Source organism: Filicampus tigris, chromosome 6 (assembly GCF_054856515.1).
Source record: "Filicampus tigris isolate MCC_2025a chromosome 6, RoL_Ftig_1.0, whole genome shotgun sequence".
NCBI classification, from domain to species: Eukaryota; Metazoa; Chordata; class Actinopteri; order Syngnathiformes; family Syngnathidae; genus Filicampus; species Filicampus tigris.
The window spans coordinates 14,494,600-14,514,441 of NC_141222.1; the positions used below are offsets into that span (position 1 = coordinate 14,494,600).

Genomic DNA, 19,842 nt, shown 5'->3' on the forward strand with positions numbered 1-19,842 from the left:
CAATAAACCCCAATAAAAGTGCCCCAAACAAGAGTCAACAGAGGCGGGAGACAAAGATGCATACCATACGCTCTAAAACAGTTGGGTTAAAAATAACACCGTTTGGGTAAAAAAATGGACCAATCCACTACTTGGGTCAATTTGACCCACTTTCTTTTTCTACAAAACAGTCCAATTTTAGGGGTTGTTTTGGACAAAACCAGAAAGTTGGGTCAAATTGACCGAAATAGTGGATTGGTCCATCTTTTACCCAAATTATGTTATTTCTAACCCAACTGTTTTTAGCGTGTCGACCATGATAATTTGATGCATTTTACAAGGAGCATAATTTTTTGAAGGGGAAACTTTTCAACAGTAGAAATGATTTTGGCAAAAAGCATTGTCAGTGTTGTGTGAATGAACAAATTGCAACATTTTCTCAGCCGGCATCATAGCTTTGCTGCACTTTTGTTTTATTGGACCTTTTATGTAGAATCAACAGTTTGTTTGGTAAAAAAACATCTGCTAACTCACCAGATAGATAAATTCTTTCAAGGAACAAAATGAGCATCATTTAATGTATGTGTATGTCTCATATTTTTTGACAGCGAACATGTATTATATGTCCAGATAGCTTCACTATCTGCAGGAAGTCTTAGAGACATCCAAAAGTGGGAACTACCCTATATTTGCATTTTTTTAACCATCTAAATAAAAAAAAATGTCTCAGAGAAAAGTGCTTGACATTTGTGAGATGTGCTGCAAAGGGGAAATTACATGGGAAAGAAATTGGGGAGAGTCCACCCCTGCTGGACTACACCTGCTTGAAATCATGCTTTTTGCTTCCCTTGTGGGGTTGGCAACAGAAGACAGTTGACTGGATAATTACTATTACCCGTGAGGGGCTAAAGCACATACCCAACCATTACTTACTTGAGCTAAAATGTCATTAATGTTTGCAGATGTTGCCAGCCTACATTATTAGGGGTTATCCAGGAAATGTAGTGAACAAAAAAAAAAGCCCCAGCACCAAAATGTCACTAAAATAATTAGAGCAAATCATGTACATCAGGGATGTCAAACATATGGCCCACGGGCCGGAACCGGACCCCACGGAGGTTCCATCAGGCCCGCAGGATCATTTAAATGTGAAAAAATGTATAAAAGACACAAAATTAATATTTTTGGTATGATGCAATTCATGAATGATCCGCTAAGGGACACACTGTTTTGACCAATGAGTTTGACACCCCTGATGTAGATGATCACGTCATTCATTATCATTTCCAACAACATCATTGTCATCAAGATCCATGTCTGTGAAACATTGCTTGCAAAACTTAAGCTTAAACAATGTAGAAAAACATGTCAATTATCCTTTTTATTTTTTTCCTGTAAGTCCACTGCAAAGCTCTCCACATTTTCTTCACACTGACCCTTCACACGGCCGAGCTGGAGACCTGGAGCCAGCCCACATCTGTGTAGGCCCCCGTCACATGCCAGTACACGGCACCCATGAGTTTGGTCCACACCATCTGCACTTCTGCTGTGAAGAATTCCGGGAAGTCTTCAGACAGCACCTCCAGCATCACTCCACTCAGTATCTGCAAATTTGGTATACAAGGAGTGTCACAAAAGTTCAAGGACTGGTGTCACAAACGGTATATTTCAACTACAAACAGCATGTTTTCCCCTTCCAGGTAATCCACTTTCCCAGACTTCACTGCCTTGCCCTCATGTACTCCTGGAAGGATTTTTGCGGGATCCTCCGCAGTTCTATTATCACTGTTATCAAAACGTGTGCCTTTGATAACCCCCAGGAACTTGGGAAAGAGGAAAAAAAGAATCACACTGTGCCAGGCTGGGTGAGTAGAGAGGTGGCAATGGTCTTTCTCGGCCAGGAACTGTTGGATGCTCGGGGCGAGTTGTCATGGTGAAGCAGCCACAAGTTGTCCTGGCACAACTCTCACCTCTTCTGGAGAACTGAATAAATCATGTGGATTTAATTGAAGGGGAAACCTCATAGTTTGAAATTTGGCATCGCCAGTCCTGGAACATTTCTGACACACCTCTTGCAAACATAGATATGCTTAAGAAATGGCCAAAATGTGAGCAAGAGGGAGATAGAAAGTGAATCAAACGAGGCTGTCAGGAGAATAAGATTATTAGGTAAGGTAAGACTACAGCTAAGGGGGAAAATCAGCCCAATTCACTGTTGCAGAAAGGTGGGCGAGACAGGTGAGAATTGAAAATGGCCGCGATGTGAAAGATGAAAGAACAGGGTAGACTGGGAACACAAAGGGAATGAGAGTCACACACGAGAGAGGACAAAACACTGAAGTAAAGACGTGGGCCATATGTGCACCAAGGGACATGAAATATATGATGTAATAGGCTAATGTAAATCAGCAGCAAAAATGATTCAGATGCAGTAAATAACATTTGAGAACAGAGTCAATCTCCTTACTGGTAATAAAAACAGAAATAGAGAATAAACGCATATTTCACTGATGCTTGCAGTATGATCAGAAAGCCCGAAAGTAACTTTTATTGCCATTTTCCTGCTATTTAGATTCTTCAATGGCCCAATTTGACATCGTCTCATTGACTACAAGATAATTGCAGGTCTTATCAAATAACTACCTCTTAGTGTCTCTTTTGGAACTTGAGTGTCATTTAACACTCTTTTAAAACGCTGAATGAATCAATCAATCAGCTGGCCACCTGTACGTAATCGGAATGGATGGCGTTTGTATTTTGATATGGTTTGGCCAAATCAACAATTTGCCGTAAACAAAAACACAATCAAGGCAGTCGATGTGGTCAAAGGAGTGAGTGTTCTAACCAAGAAAAGACCTCAGGGATTTATCGAAAAGCACTGACTCTGACTAACAATTACTCTTTTAAATTACGTGATGTCCCACTTCTGTAACCAAAATGTATTTACTAAGGTTACGTTTTAATATGATAAGATTTCATACATGCAAAATGTAGATGGAAAAAATAAACATCATGAATCATTGCTGATTTTTTCAAATTAATTAAAGCACCATAGCCAATCGGATGCAGGTGGCTTCAATGGTGCTAATGTGCTCTCTGCGCAGCTGCATTTAGGAAGATGATATTGAAAAGACATGAAGAGAAGACGTGTCTTACATCTTATGAAGAGGAATGCATGGTGGATTTTCTGATTGGTAATTATGCAACTATATTGGGAAAATGAAACACTACATGTTGAGCATTTTGCTTGGTATTTTGTCTGATTTGTCTTCATGGCAATCACCAAGTAATGGACACAAGTGGATTCGACTGTTTAACTTCCTTCATGACGTATTCTTAATCAAGAATTTGCAAGTTGCATTTCAGAATAATCAAAGGCTCCAGATCCCCGTGACCTTAATGATGACAAGCGGTAAAGAAAATTGAAGCTGACTCTTTTGGGGCAAGTTGCATGAATTTGTTCCAGTCTTTTGGAAATCTTTCAGTAAAATCTTGACAGTAATATGACATATGTTGTAGAAAAGTCTGATGAACTCATTCATACCTTAAAATACATCGGTTCCACCTTGTGTTTGATAGCATGAGCCTTCCCCACCAGGGCCAACACTGACGACACCTTCTCCGGGTCATTGAGGTTCTCCACCACGGTATTGATGGCATTCATCACCCTGCGGGCATGGTGTCGAAGCTGGCAACTTTGCTCCATCTCCTCAGGGTCCTCCATGTCCTGGAACTGGCTGAAATACTGTTTGGCAGATGGGAAGTTCACAAAGAACCTGGGGAAGGTTTTTCAACACAAAACAGCGTCATTTGCTTTATTCATGTGAAAATTAAGATGATCTTTCCATCTCTTTGGTTGGTATTCATCCAGAACAATCATGGCTCAGCTTCAGAAAACAGGAGAGCTGTGATTGGTCGTTACCTGAGCCCTGAGATGTCATTTTCAGTCAACAGAAGTGACAAAATGGCCGCCCCCGGCGATGGATATACAACAGTGCCAGCTTCCTTTGCTGGCCAGCACGACCCCAAAAAAGAGCAGGTTTGAAGAACGGGAACCGAGATTTAGCAGTCAACACAACCGCCGGTCACCAGATTGACTAGCGATGTTCAAACCTATTTTTTTTCTGTCATAGGATGAGGAGCCCCTCCTCCGCTCCGTTCGAAGCAACCGCAGTGCTGTCAAACAAGCACACACAAAACACGCGGTGCGTGTTTCCGTCAGTGGTCAACGAAATAGGAGTCTGTCAAGTGACGGACTGAGGGGCCTTCCGTCTATCGCTGGGGTTAGTGATGATTCCTGTGATGGACTAAAAAACACTTCCGTAGTGTCTGTCTGTCTTTCAAATTTTCCATCATTTATCATTTGCCAGCAAAACATGAGTCCATCAGAGACTAACTGACGAACCTCCCGTCTGTACTGACGGAATGTCCACCTCTGCTAAATTGTTTTTAGGTGTGATTGTGGGTGTGAATGGTAAATACAGTATATGTGCCTTTCCATACTGGCAGTTGATTTCACTGCTATTCTTATTGTGCCTTTTCCCCTAAAATGGCTACGAGCCTACCTCGGGTTACAGCACCGCTTATTGTGTTTTTTTTTTTGTTTTGTTTTTTTAACACAATCCAAACATGGATTGAGATATGCATTATTTGACTCCAGAGTAGACAGGTGTGTCCACAGTATGCTTACATGGCTACATAAAATGAACTTAATAAAAAAATGACCTAAGTCTTACATTTTCAGGGTTTTTTTTTCAGAAAACAATAAAAAACTGAACCAAATACTGATTACATTTATTAATAATTTTATTTCAGGGGTAGAGTTGAATGATCTGTTTAACAAACGATGCAGGCACTTTTAACTGAAGTGGCCAGCATCTTGAGGAAATGTTTAAAGCAAAAAACAATATTTTTTTGTAAAAATATGACTATTGTAAAAATATGACATTAATTTAAGAGGGGGTTGATGTGGCTATGTAAGATAAACATTGCTATTTTAATCAAGCCGCTGATAACGAATTAACCCACTAACAACAAAACTACAGTATACAACCAAACCTAATTCAAAATGTCAATCTAGCAAAAGTAAAATTGTACTTCATTACAATCCAAATAATATGGCATTTAAATGCATAGTATGGCATAATCCTTAAATGGAATGTGGAAACTGGGGAATTTGTAGTGCGTCACTGGTACAATTGCTCAGCATATTGCAGAGCTTACGAGTCTTTGTAAGTTTAGATGTATCCAACTAATTGAATCTAACGGCCAAATGCTAATTTGTAAATGATTCAGGCATTTAATTTTCATCATTAAAGTTGCAAAATGGCCACATAATTATGTAAAATGTTTACAGGAGCCTTAAAATCACTACTTTTCACACTATTAACTTACCACTTTGACCTCATTTAAATCTTGTCATTGCTCACGCTGGCTAAAATTGTGGATACAATTATTTCCCAGTTAGAGTTTGGCCCTGGGCAACCCTGAAAAACCGCATCTACAGCCACCAGATTCTTTCATGCCAGGCCAAGACAGGCTTTCGCTTGCCTATAGCATTTCTAGCTTGGCTGTACCAGCTGTCATGATACAGATACATTTTTTCCTGGGTGACACGAAATACATGTATAGCTTTTGCACCGTTTGGACAGACATAACGTTTTAGTGCTATTTTTAGGGTACAATATGTATAAAACGTACAGTTATGAGATCATTAGAATGGTAAAACGGGAGTGTAATGGTCATAAAATAGGTGAGATCACCTACTTTAGCGTTTACAATCGACTGACCTGATGTCATCTTTCATCTGAAAATGTCCTCTTAAAAAAATGTCTCTGGGCAGGATTTTATTGATTATTATTATGTCCTTCCTCTTACTCTTACTGTAGATCCAATATAACATGATTCAAACTCAAGAAAGGCCAGAAATAATGTCTGTAGTACTAAATGCCAAACTGACACAATAAGTCACAATAGTTGATCTCAAACTACCGGTAACTATGTTGTGGGAAGAGGTTGTGAAGGTTGTCCTTTACAGGATTAAAGCATCTCCCACCAATGCTCTATATGAACATTGTCCAGCTTTTCACTGTTACATTGTTCATGGAGTCTGTCTCAATCATTGTACATTGCATCGGTGGGTTATGATGTCATTTGGTTGGTCTACACATGGTTAATCACCATAGTACATGCAGCAGCAAGGTACCTCTGTGTTTATAATACCACAACTTGCGGAGTGTACTGATTAGTAAATGACTGTTTCCATTTCATTTGAATCTGTGGCCTTAAAAACAATTGTTCAATTTCATGAAAAAAAATCAAAAGTTGAACGTTAAGTCTTTTAAATTCATTTGCTTTTGAAATCCATTGCTCTAGCCTGCCCTGTGATTGATTGGCGACCAGTCCAGGGTGTCATCTGCCTTGCTCCCAAAATCATTTGAAACTGGCGCCATCTTCCTGCAACCCTGAACAGGATAGGTGGTGTAAAAAAAAAAAAAAAAAAAAAAAAGCATATATGAATGGATGTTATAAGCCATCAGTGTATGCTACACTCCCCCCGGGTAGGTCAAATTTCATTGAATGAATGCATATTTAAAAGACATTCAAACACTTGGCCAGTCACAACCACTTAATATTTAATTCTGTGTGTTTGAAACTGGGGAACATTTTGTCCCTGTGTGAGAGCTCTGAACTCATTCTTGTACCTGTCTCTGCATTCAAATGAATCCATTAAAATCAAATGGCCACCATTAGCATGACTTGTTAATCATACTTGAATCAAATTGGGAGGGTTTTTGTAATTATAGCAGGGTGAACAATCTTGGGTCTTACTGTTGAATCTACAAGGATGTGTTTTTCTGCACCATAAATATTTAACTATTAATCATAAAGGAAAAGAAGTACTTGCATCATAATTGATACTTTATTTGTTCTTGCATCAGTTATAGTTGAACTAGAGCACAACTACAAGACCAAATTTACCAAAATGAAAGAGTCTGGAGTTCAAAGCAGTTCTTCATAAACCATTAGTGAGAATGAGGTGCTTCTGAAAATATTGATTTGTATTGTTTTCTAATCCAGGGGTCACCAAGTCCGGTCCTCAACGGCACCTATCCTGCATGTTTTCCATCTGTCCCCGCTGCAACACACCTGATTAGCTCATCAGCAAGCTTTTCAGAAGCCTGATAACGATACAGATCATTTGAAACAGGTGTGTTGCAGCAGGGAGAGATGGAAAAAATGCAGGATAGGTGCCCTTGAGGACCGGACTTGCTGACGCCTGATCTAAACAGTTTTCACCGATAATCCGGAGAACCTCAGTAATTATAGGCCGGTTTCAAATCTCCCGTCGATTGCGAAAATTCTTGAAAAAGTCATTGCGCAACAGCTTAGTGACTCTATGGCCGCTAATAATGGATTTGAAACTCTTCGGTCAGGATTTAAAGCCGATCAATCTACTGAAAGGGCCCTTGCTAAAGTGACTAATGATCTTCTCCTAGCTATGGACTCCGGCACCTCATCAATATTACTCTTACTCGATCTTAGCGTTGCTTTCAACACTGCTTTCGATCATAACATACTTTTAGAACGCCTTGAAACATGTGTTGGTATCTCAGGCTGAGCACTTTCTTGGTGTAGCTCTTCCCTCTCAGAAAGGACGCAACGTGTAATTCATGGCAATGCGACTTCTGAGTTTTGTAATGTTATTTGTGGAGTCCCGCAGGGATCTGTACTAGAACCCCTATTTTTTAGCATGTACATGCTTCCGCTTGATGATATTATGCGTAGATATAACGTTAACATTCACTGTTATGCTGATGATACTCAATTATATATGCCACTGGAGATAACAAACCCGGCTAATTGATGTAATCTAGAGGCATGCCTTGCTGAGATTAAACAATGGATGTCTCTCAATTTTTTTGCTTTTTAACTCAGATAAAACCGAGATGTTGATTATTGTCCCTGCAGGTCATCAGCACCTATTCAAGGACACCACTCTCAGTCTCGATAAATGTACTATTACCCAAACTGCAACAGCAAAAAATCTCGGTGTTATATTCGACTCAACTCTGTCTTTTTAAAATCATATGAACAATATTACTAGAACTGCATTTTTTCATTAGAATTTACATTGGCTCCCAGTCCACTTGAGATATGATTTCAAGGTTTTGCTACTTACCTACAAAATATTGCACGGCTTAGCACCTTCCTGTCTCGTCGACCTAGTGATACCATATGTTCTGTCCCGAAACCTTCTGTCACAAAAATGCCGTCCTTTTAGTGATCCCGAGAGCCAATTAAGAAGTCCGTAGGTTCCACAGCGTTTTCTATTCGGGCACCAGTGCTTTGGATTGCCCTACCTGCGGATATTAGAGGCGCCACCTCAGTAGAAATGTTCAAAACACGACTAAAGACTTATTTGTACACTTCTGCATTTAGTTCAACTATTTGTTTTGGGCTCTTTACTGCTGCCTCTTTCTTTTCTCTGCCTTTTCCCAGGCTTGGGAGTTAGGTGATGACGACCAAATTGGAGGTTGCTGTGTCGATGCCACAGCAACTAACTGCTACAATATCTGAGGTTGACCACATCCTCGTAGGCGCTGGAACGGGGATTCCCCCATCTCCGGTCCCTTCTCAAGGTCTCTCATTTTTCCCCAGGTGGGGTTTTTGAGTTTTTCTTTGCCCTCCTGAGGGTTAAGATCAGGGGATGTTGTTTGTATGTTGTCAGCTATGGGCATGTGAAACCCTTTGAGACGTTACTGTGATTAAGGGCTATACAAATAAATTTGACTTGACTTGACTTGACTTGACTTGACTTGACTTGACTGATGAAAGACGAATAAATTATGTCCTGGAAACGTTTCATGTCACAATAAAGAGCTGTAATCCATTTACTATTCACATGGAGAGCATATTGACAAAGAGTCTAGCTAAATAACCACCTTATAACAATTTCAAATATCAAAATCACCCTAAAATTATCTATTCATAAAAATGAATAGCTCCCAGATGATGACTGATCTCTTTAACTTCATGTAGTGTGACGATGCGGATCATATTTCAGTTGTAATATGGCTGCACTGACCAAGATGCCACTTCAACAATACAATTTGAGTCTGCCGTATGCACTACTGTTGCCTGAGGAGATCTTATTCAGTGGTGCAATTGCATTTGTATGCATTGTTGAGATTAACTGAAGCTGCTGCCACTGACTCTCTGCTCCATGCAATCGAGCAGATGGAGCAGCATGAAAGTCAAAAAAAAAAAAAAAATCTTCATGCCCACGGTGGCTGCTGTGCACTGATCTCTCAGCTTCTCGACAAAAACATGTCAACCGTGCAAAGCTGTGACCCCCGGGTCAGCCTCAGGTTGTTAGGTAACCGAGGAACTGTCAGTCAACTGTGGATAATTACAATCTTTGTCCATCACCCGCTGAACGAGAGTGGAGCAACCATCAACATAGGCCTTTCTTGCCCATTTTGGGGGGGTGCTCAAGCAGTGCTAAATTGAATTCCAGCACCACTGAAATTTTAAAGATTCTTATTCTATTTTTATTGTACACTCGTTTTAAACATGCTGGAAAAAAGCCTATAACCATACAGATACACTTGAAACAACATTTTAACAACAAAAATATAGCACCCGCTCATACCTTCCCACCAACTGTGCACTAAGGGCACTGCACAGAGAAATACACTGCCTTACAGTGATATATAGTCGTGATGTAAGCACCTAAACAGAGTATTCTGATTAATATTACGTTTGTGGAATAAATGGAATTAATCTGATTAATCGACCCATTTTTAGATATCTCAGGGGGCTGACAATTTTTCCAGCACCGCCCGCTAATGTCGACTGAAAATGATGTCAAAGTGCCGTCTGGCTCACATTGCACATGTCACTTGACCAAACCCAGAAAACAGAAGAGCCGTGACATTAGTACATACATTATCTATATATTGTATATATTAGTATTTCAAGTATTAACAGATGTCAATTTCTGTGCATTTGTGCTATGCTTATTATATAAAAGTCCCAAAAGTAAGTCCAAGATCCATATATGTTGTATTTTTAGGACTCACATGAGCTGGTTTACTAAAAAAAATAATAAATAAACAAATAAATAAATAAAATGCATACTGTTAATGTGTATCGTGTATGTGTATATGTCTTCCCCCTGGAATTATGGTAGTAACGGTTTTCGTTAGAAGGCCATGATGACTGTGAACACATATACAAGTACACTGTAAATGTATGATCACTTTATATTAACCCATACACAACTAATTGATAGATAACTAGTTTTGAATAACTAGTTTTGAAATCAGAAGCCAGTAAAAAAAAAATATATATATATATATATATATATATATATATATATATATTTGAATTTATTTTAAAAGGGGGATTGGTAACAAAAAATGATTTCAATATCTTAATGTTACTAAGATAATTTGCAGTTGTAGTATTTTAGCAAGTAACATGGAGCCGACGCACATACTTTGCCTTTGCAGGCCACATAAAATGATATGGCGGGCTAGATGTGGCCCCCGGGCCTTGAGTTTGACACCTGTGATATCTGAAATAATACTGAGCTCATGTACAACCATCACAACCATATCACGTCATGAAATAAACATGGTCTGATTATTTTAGTGTGCAGAACAGTTTGTACATGTACTGAAAACATCAACAACTCTGTACGGTTAGCTGATGCTAGTGCTAACTGAGTGGTTTCCTGGCTGGTACACCAATAATAAAAGTCTATTAAAGTAGGTGGTCTGGAGTTACCATGACATTGTCTGAGGTACAATTTACTTTATTATCAGTCAGTATGTAATTGACTTGATTTTTTTAGGTCAAATTAATATATACTGTTGCTTTAAATTAATGATGTATACGTAGATACATAAATCGATAAAATAGCAATCAGCTTTCATGCGATAATTCCTTCAGTATGTAATCAGCCTTACAGCTTTGACTTAATTGATTTTAACGTTCCTCACACCCAATTGAGATTTTCAAAAGAAGATGAATAACTGTCTTTTAATTATATTTTCTTCAAGGAGGACAAAATGTGTTGAAAAGACAGAAAAGAATGAAAGAGAAAACTAGATAGTGAAGGGAGAAGTGCCAAAACATATTTCTGTCTCCCCCAGATAAGACGACACACTTACACGCATGTACACGCACACAAGCATACACACAAAGTATGCACCCTGCCATTTCGTCCCTCCCCCTCAGGGATTCTGTCACCCCGAACTGGAAATCAGTTTGTCTCAGTCAGATCACTCTCCTTGGTTGCGGTTTGCTGTCTATTTTTTAACAGTCCTTGAAGGGTTTTCTTAGTGTGACATTGACCGTTTAGCTCTGCAAAACCAAAAGTCCTACCTTTCTCCATCGAGAGAAGAAAACAGAGAGATCAACTGCAATGTAAAGTATGTATGTGCCAGTGCCCCTTTTTAAAAATGTTTTGGCCAAAGGGAATCTTGCTGCTTCGAAAGACGGCGGAAACATCGTCATCTTCATTTGTTGACAGCTACTGTTTAGAGTGACCAGACGTCTCAATTTAACCAGGACAGCCCCGGTTTTGAGCCTTGTGTTCTACGTCCCGGACTCCCAGCGGATTTCGCCAGGCCCAGTGATTTTTTTTTCTACATTCACGCAGGTCTCATCCCGGTGTCTGTTTATTTGGGGGGGTCAGCGGGGGTTGTCCAGTCAGCAAGCCAATTGTTTGGGCAATGTGTATGTCAATCACACAGTTGTCCTAGAGACTCAAGCGATAAACTAATTAAAATGGGATTCACTGTTAAATTCCTTCCAATTTATGTTCACATTTGCATTCTCATTGTCACCCGCATGTAATCACAAACAGGTATGTTTTCATCATACAAGAAGTAGAAGTACTTCTTGCTTCCGTGTCTAAGAATCATGGGAAATGGATTTCTACTAGACGAATGCTGCGGTCACTGCTCAGGCCCAACGCAAGCTGAGCGTTTCTGGTGGCATATTTCCAATGTTACAATGCAAAACCGGCACAAGGTAAATGGCACAGCCAACTTCCAATAGCTGCCGGGGCTGAGCAAAAAAGGTGGGCTAATGGTAGAGTGCATTGACTTGTTTAGTGCTGTTAAAATGTCAACCAAGATAGCATTTAGTATTAGCTAAAGTAACAACCCTATCACCGTTCACCAGATTGACTAGCGATTAAATTTATTATAAATAGTTCCCGGTGGTAATTTATTGCATACTTTACTATATGATTTTCAGTGGAATTGTAGTGTCCCGGTTTTAATTTTGAAAACTGCAGTTTGAAACCAGTGGTGGCTAGTCAGTGGAGGGCGCGAGGGCACCTCCCCATATGCACAGTGGTCACAACAATACTTTCCTTGAAGTCCAAAAAATAGGTCCTCATATAGGCCTAAACAATATTTAGGACCAAAGTGGGGCGCTATATTCCAGCAACCCAAGCATACACTTTGTCTTAGCTAACCCTAACCCTAACTTCACTTCCTGCCCATGTATTTGAAAAGTAAATACACAAATTCAGCTATTTCAATGATGAAATCATTGATAATTGTTGGATTGAAAAAGAAGATCAATGTAAAGCACGGACCATAGAACTAAAATGAACATAATTTAAAGTATTTATAAGGTTGTTTTTTTTTAGGCAAGGTAGGGGGTGGTACTGCCTCACTTGCCTACCATGACCGCATGTCCCTGTGACTGTTCTATGCAGATCATGCTCCGCTGGCCGCTCAAGAGGGGTTGTACTGTGTTTTTGTTGTAAAAATGTTATGTTTCAACCACGCACTGCATTTTTTGTTTCCACAACTTTTTTTTTTTTTAAATCAGGATCTCTTGGGGTGTTTGTATTCTCTTTAGTGGTGCTTCATCACCCGACAAAAATGAGCTAGACACCCTATGAGTCTTTACCTATCTGCATTGACGACTCTTTTACAGTACATGTGTCATCTTCCGTAGAGGTTGAAAAAAGTAACAAGCCTATTTAGGCAAAGGAGTTAAGGGTACACATAGCCCATCTGTGTTAAAATCTAAATAAATACAATGACTGAGTATTTGTACTTTGTTACTTCCAACCTTTACCTTTACTCCTGTATTAAGAGTAGGTTAGTGATTGTACGAGGCATTGCAACTGTCACTGTCACGGAACTCCATCGCAAACCAAGTTATTATCACATGCGAAAGTATACATTTACTCCACTGGCATGAAGAATCTCACTCTAGCCGTTTGTTAGCAACCTCAGACAAGCATTTTTTTCATTTGAGCATCCTAAACTTAACAAAGTGCTCCCAAGTAATAAGTTGCCTTGAGCACATTTGGAAGCTTTCACCTGTTGACAGAACTCACCTTATGAGCACCGAAACCCCCACATCGTCACAATTCTGGTACACATGCCCCCAAGTGTCCTGGATGATCTCCCTCTCGGCATCGGACAGCGGCTCGGTGCGCTCCGGCCGGTCGTCGCAATCCACCTCCCGCCTCCTCACTCCAAGCAGTTGCTCGGGCGAGGGCAGCGGGGGAGACTCCCTGCGAGACATCCTCCTGCGGCGCAGCAGCCTGGAGGCTCCAAGCAGGGCCCGGGGGAGGTAGGGAGCAAGGGAAGGGGGGAGGGTGACGGAGAGCTGAGACCCCACGGCGGGAGCTGGGAGAAGAACCAGGATGAGAAGAGGAGTGAAAAGGAAAAGGGGGAGAAGGAGAGATGGGGGGGAAAGGGAAGAAATACACCAATAATGGCCAAAAAAGAAAGGATGAAAAAAAAGTCCCCCAGCTGTCCTTTGTTATTCTTCACTCTCCTTAAAAAAGAAACTTATTTCTCTCTCTCTCTCTCTCTCTCTCTCCACTTCCTCACTTTTTGTCCCCTCTCTCAGTGTGGGAGATCCTTGTCAGTGGTGCTGATGCTGTTCCCTGTCATACTTGTCCTCTGTCTGTCTCATCCTCTCACACAGGCTGTATGTGTGAGGGAACCTGATGGAATGAGTGAAGGGTGGGGAGAATAAAAGAGAGAGGGGCACGGTGAGAGAGAGTGAATTGAGTGAGAGAGAGGCAGATGCAGGGACCTTAAACATCTTTCCAGCTTCCTGACAAGGCAGTCATTGAAAATCCTGTAAATAAAAAATTGGAACCCTAAAAAACCCTGAAGTACATTAAAGAGCACTTTTACTGTAGAAAGCATTCAAACTTTTTAATAGTTCTCATTATTGGTGCTCTGAACGATCAGCCACCGATTGCGAATGGCCAATTTCCGTGGAAAAATATGTGATCGGCATATGGCGATCAATGCCTTTCAATTGCCGATCACAAAAAACGATCACCCGCAGCTCTTACTTTGCAGGCTGCAGCCTGTGCGCAGTGTGGCGTTCCCTTCCTGTTTTCTTAACACAGCACGTGTTACAGACCAAACAAGTAACTGAATCATAATTTTTGTTTTTGCAAAACCACCATGGGATGAAACCTTGCTAAGAACTTGATGAGCAAGAGACTTGAAACCACGTCATATGCCCACCGAGAGTTGGGATTGTGTTTACATTAGGGATATAGTATTGTCACAGTGTTATAACATCTGTGCTCCTTTGTGTGCCTTTCCCATGTCTCATTTGTAGTGTCATCCATGTCCTCCTGCTTTTGCTCTGCCACTCATGTCTCATCCATTCCATTCCCTCCTGTGACTCATTGTCTTGTTAGTGGCTGTGTATTTAGTGTGCTGATTGACCTTTTTGCTTTCATACTTGATTGAAGGCAGCCTCTCCAGAGACCCAACTGTTTGTAAACAAGCAATTAAAAAGTCAATTTGCAATAATGTGCCTCCTTTGTTTTATGATCGCCAAGGTGAGTGATGAAGTGGTGTCCAAAAAGTCATCCGTTTCAGCATGCACCTGTGATTTCAATTGGATCGAGCCGTTATGTGCAGATCTGAATAAAACCATCTAATGCTCTCCTAGATCCCACAAATATTATGTAAATTGTATAGTAAACAGTTTTTTTGGGGGGGAAGGGGTTGTAAAAAAAAAAAAAAAAACTTCTGGCTCATAATTTATCATAAAAATGCGTAGGCAGGGGCAAATGTATTTTGGAGATATTATTTTGAAGATAATATTTGGAGATATTATTTTTATAAATTGAGGGTTCACGTAATTTATTTCTAACACCGTCCAAGCAGGTATTTAAGTTGAAAAAAAAATAACGCAACCTTATTCAACTGTTGCCAGGTAAATTAGGTGGTGGGTGACGGCAGATCATTAAGTTAATTAATTCCTACCTAATATATAATAATAAATAGACAAACAAACGGGGAGGGAGACTTGTGCTGTATCATACAATAACGACATAATTAACTTGCGGTTTCTTAGCTTCCAAAATTAGGGATTGAATATGATTTTGGAATGGTGTTGTGTTGGTGTTGGTAGCAACTATGTAATGGCAATAAAAACTGTGATAAGCAAGCTAAAATGTCAAAAAGACAGTCAAGTCAGTGAAAATTCTGTCACCAAACTTGCAGTGTTTTGTGATGGGCAGCAGGAAAGGTAACAGGGATGGAGGAGGTTAGTGGAGTCAAGACATGGAGGGGCTCGTAGTATCTCATTTGGAGGAGTTAAAGACTACCTAAGAATTCATTGAGAGCCAATGAAGGGAAATGAGGGTTGACTCTGGCAGCGGAGTCATGAAGTAATAACTAGAGCCTGACCTCGCTATAGGCACCCCATAGGAGATTTTGTTGCAGTAGTCAAGCTGAGAAGAGATCAAGAACATGGATTACAATTGTAAGTGAGAGAGTCGGTGAGTCATGGCCGTTTTTATTTATTTTTTTGCGGTAGGAGAAGGTTGACTTGGTGGAGTTGAGACTGATCCCCAGTTTGCGGACTTCAGGAGAAGGGTGGAGGGAGCAGCTACGGAAACGTGGAATTGCCAATGTGGAGTAAACATTTTTGACTAGCAAATACGTTTGACCTGGGCGGTAGCTTTAGGTCTGGGCAGAAAATGGCGTTGCTTGTAATGGGTGATTGAAAGCGTTTCTGTTTTATACGCAATGACATTGATTGGAAGTGAAATGGATTGTGACGGCCACTCAGGGGTAGATGAGGAAGATGACGTGAACTGTGGTAATTGGACGACAGTGATGCATGCGGGACAGCACGGGGAAGGGCCAGAAGTGGGAGAGAAGATTTAGGAGGAAATCGGTGTCAAGAAAGTAAGCGTGTTTTTAGGGGACCCGGGCTCAGGTGAAGGGAATGGTTACACATTGTGTGGAAGGGTGGATCGTGTATCGGTACTCCTTGAGGTTCAGGAGGCTGTTCTGCCAGATTGAGTAACAGCGGGGCATATGTGTTTCCCCGTGAGGCTGTGTCGCCCACCACCACTGAGATGTTACAAATGTCGGTGATATGGGCATGTTGCAGCGGTGTGTAGTGCAAAACAGAGGTGTTCTATATGTGGAAGCGCTCACAGAATTGAGGAGTGTAGAGAGATGGGACAACTGTGGAGGACGACACAGACTAACATATGAAGGGTGTGGAGTAAGCAAAACGGGCTGTTGAAATTGGCCAGATAAAAACGGTGGATAACATTAGCTATGCTGAAGCAGTAAAGACAGTTAAAAAAAAAGGAAAGGACTGAAGTTAGATAAATTACAGTCACAGCAGCCAAGGAGCAAGGTATACAACATCGCTGGGAATGCAAAAAACATGGTATGGTCAGAATCAGAAAATATTTAGCAATAACACTACAAAATGGCTGGATGCACAAACTCGTTATAGAGAATGTTGATCTAGCAATGAGGTGGCGTTCAGGGCCATCTTAACATCCACAGACGCACACACAGCGAAAAGAAAAGGGCGGGGCTCAAGGAGCAGATTCAGGAGACCTGACGGTTTTAGATTTGATTAATTGATTAACCTTCATAACCCTGCTGTTGATTTGTGGGTCAAAGTCATCTGTTAAAGTTTAGAACTCTAGAAAAAAAAATGTAGGACAGACTTTTTCTTTTAATTTTCATTTTATATATTTATAAATAACTTGGAATTTACAATATATATCAAATGTAATGACCCGGACGTGACACAAATGGCTAAGATGGGGCAGAAATATCGACATATTATTATACACTTTCAATTTTTTTAGTGTAAGTGTAAAAAAACAAAACAAAAAGATATCTCATACACTTTTCTGTTTTTAGTGCAACTGTAAAAAAAGAAAAATAATAATAATAACTTAAATTTCTTCGGATTTTGCAATAGTCACAGAAACAATTAGGCTACAATTGAAATAACGACAACTTTTTTTATGATTATACACAAAGTGGGTCAAATTGTCACACGAACATTTAAGCTGCATTAGAGAAATAAAACATAAGTAGGGATAATAAAAGTATAGTTCTAAAAAGAAAAAAAAAAGAAAAAAATGATAAGATGTTTCTTTTTTAACATCATCATCTTTGAATAGCCTGGTACATGTGTCAGTTTTCAAAAACAAATGTGGCTCTTGTGCCCAAACATTTCCCACCCCTGAACAAGCGCAATTTCTTGTTCTACTACTTCTACTACTCCTTCTTCTTCAATGAGCTTACTCTCACAGGTTAGTCTGGGTACTACATCATTTGGAAAGCCAGAAACATCAACCCCACACATCCCGGACATTCCCTGTTTTGCCCCCTCCTCTTGAAAGAAAAACAGGAAACTCAAATTCAGAACAAAAAGACTAATAAACCGCTTCTTCCCATTGGCTGTCAAAGCTATTGCCCCACCAAAGAAGACAAAATGGTTTATTACGTAGTATATTGTCACCCAAAATGGTGATCCAAAGTGGCAATAGAGGTCAAACATTTACCACCATCCAACCAGGCACAGTCACAGTGAAAAAGACAAATTTGCCTCCAATAATGAAAACTGAGGTATTGGATACGCTCTTGTCTCGACAAAAGCAGGAGAGGAATAGTGGAGGGCGCCGCTGATGACATATCAGAGGCAACAGGCTAAACTAAGCCTACAATTGAGAGATGGAGCTGCCACAGCATATTACAAAATGGCAGCTTTCGAAGGCTGCTATTCTTTCTGACACTCATCAGGACAAAATGAAAAAAGATGGAGCATGTGTCACTCAAACTTAGATAAAATTTGGAGATAAATATTATATCCGATGCCATCTTTATAGATAAAGTACCCACGTACTTCTACTGCCCTCTACTGTATGTTTTGGTTTAGTAATGTTCGTTTTCCCCGTCAAGACAGATTTGCTGAATACATCAGTGGAATGTCACACAACTGTATTATTTATGGAGTAGTGGTAATATATTATACAAGAATAAGAATCTTGTCATAAAGAGTTGGTATGATACAAAAGTGCTACAATGCTCAAGTAGGGTCAAAATCCCGCATAGGGATACTGCACCTTTTAACGTGTTTTGTTTTCTCCTTAATTGAGATAACTGTTGTTATGATTTGGGCTAAACAAGTAAATGTTGGTTTGATTTAGTATTTTTTATACCCCATTCATCAGAACTACATCCAGTTTTATCTGGGTGGGCTGAACGTGTCCGTGGGTGGGCAATGTTTTATTAACGTTGATTTCTTGCCCAGTGCTTCTTTAAAAAGCATTAAAACAACCGAGGTGGGAGGTGGGTGAAAAGTGGGCCTCAAACGCAGTGAGCAAAAGTATTTTAACAAATCAGAGAGTATTATGCACACACTATATCAACCACAAACAGCTGTAAAATGTAGTAAGTAGTATTTCCCTGTATTAAAGGGTATACTTTTTTTTTTCCAAATTAAATAGTATACTATAACCGGGGAAAAGGTTTGTTCAGTCACGACACAACATAACTTGCAAAATCTTTACATGAACAGCCTAAAACCCCTAGAAAGTATCAATAAATAAAATAAATGAGATAAAAACTGCCTAAAACCTCCTCTCCAGTTGGTGTCGATAATGCAGCAGTAAGTTGGTTTCCCAATCACCAATAAACGAGGAAGAAGAAGAAGAAGAAGAAGAAGAAGAAGAAGAAGAAGAAGAAGAAGAAGAAGAAGAAGAAGAAAAAAAATTAAAATAGGTGGTAGTAGTGACATGCTTCATTTGAGCTGCATGCACACGGCGATGGTAAGGCAGGAGTGGCTTAGGCGTCTAACGCATTCTGTGTGTGGACGGCAAGATAATCGAAAACAAAGAATGCTGGCAGATTGTGCTGCATGCTGCTGCGTACAACATCGTACAGTTACTACAAGGGACCTGGGAATAACAGTTAACAGGTAAATCACAAAGTGCGATGCTTTGTTCCCCACGTTACTTATAACTATTGAAAGCACACGTATTGGCATTGACGAAAGTAAACCTCGTGAAGATCGATTAATAAATGAGCAAGTTACGACTGAAATTCAATGTCAATAAATGCATTGCCTTTCATGGAGAGAGTTGTCCCCCCCAAGATGGCCGCCACGTAGGCACGTTGGTTAGTCGCGCTGTGACAGCGATGAGTGAAGCCACCGGCGACAATCTTACGTTGCCACTCGACTTACTTGAATATAGAAATCTCTCCTTGGCGTTTTACCGCTGTTTTCTGTCTCTACGGCTAAAATACCACAACGTGTGGCGTACGGTTGTACCACGAAGTCTGGGAGAAGCGTTACTTGCACATTTTATCGAATTGCAATGCAATTTTACAATTTCTCGTTTAAAGTATGTCTCCCAGTAGTACTGCTTAATGTTGCCAAAACCATCAACAACGAAATGAAAGCTAATTCCATCAGGAAAGAAAATCGCTGCGAAATGTAAACCTAACTTTGATCAGTCACGATACTGAGATAATATACCTTAAATGTTCGATGTTCGTTCTTTGAGAGGTCATAACT

At 40.1% G+C, this 19,842-nt stretch overlaps 1 protein-coding gene across 1 annotated transcript; it reads right to left on the reverse strand.

Annotated features, from left to right (window-relative positions):
- Window positions 1-265: 265 nt before the first annotated feature.
- cygb2 (cytoglobin 2) lies at window positions 266-13,958 on the reverse strand. The gene is made up of 3 exons (XM_086034447.1): window positions 13,355-13,958; window positions 3,524-3,755; window positions 266-1,583 (listed from the first exon to the last, which is right to left on the reverse strand). The coding sequence occupies exons 1-3, from the start codon at window positions 13,543-13,545 to the stop codon at window positions 1,419-1,421; spliced, it is 588 nt and encodes a 195-aa protein (XP_085890573.1). The 5' UTR covers window positions 13,546-13,958; the 3' UTR covers window positions 266-1,418.
- Window positions 13,959-19,842: the final 5,884 nt, after the last annotated feature.

What these genes read in the sequence shown, in the direction of transcription:
- cygb2 (XM_086034447.1), bottom strand. Translation starts at nt 13,545, where the DNA reads ATGTCTCGCAGGGAGTCTCCCCCGCTGCCCTCGCCCGAGCAACTGCTT. An exon ending in GGGGTTTCGGTGCTCATAAG is followed by an intron (nt 3,756 to 13,354) that starts GTGAGTTCTGTC and finishes AACCTTCCCCAG; the next exon opens with GTTCTTTGTGAACTTCCCAT. An exon ending in TGGAACCGATGTATTTTAAG is followed by an intron (nt 1,584 to 3,523) that starts GTATGAATGAGT and finishes CCAAATTTGCAG; the next exon opens with ATACTGAGTGGAGTGATGCT.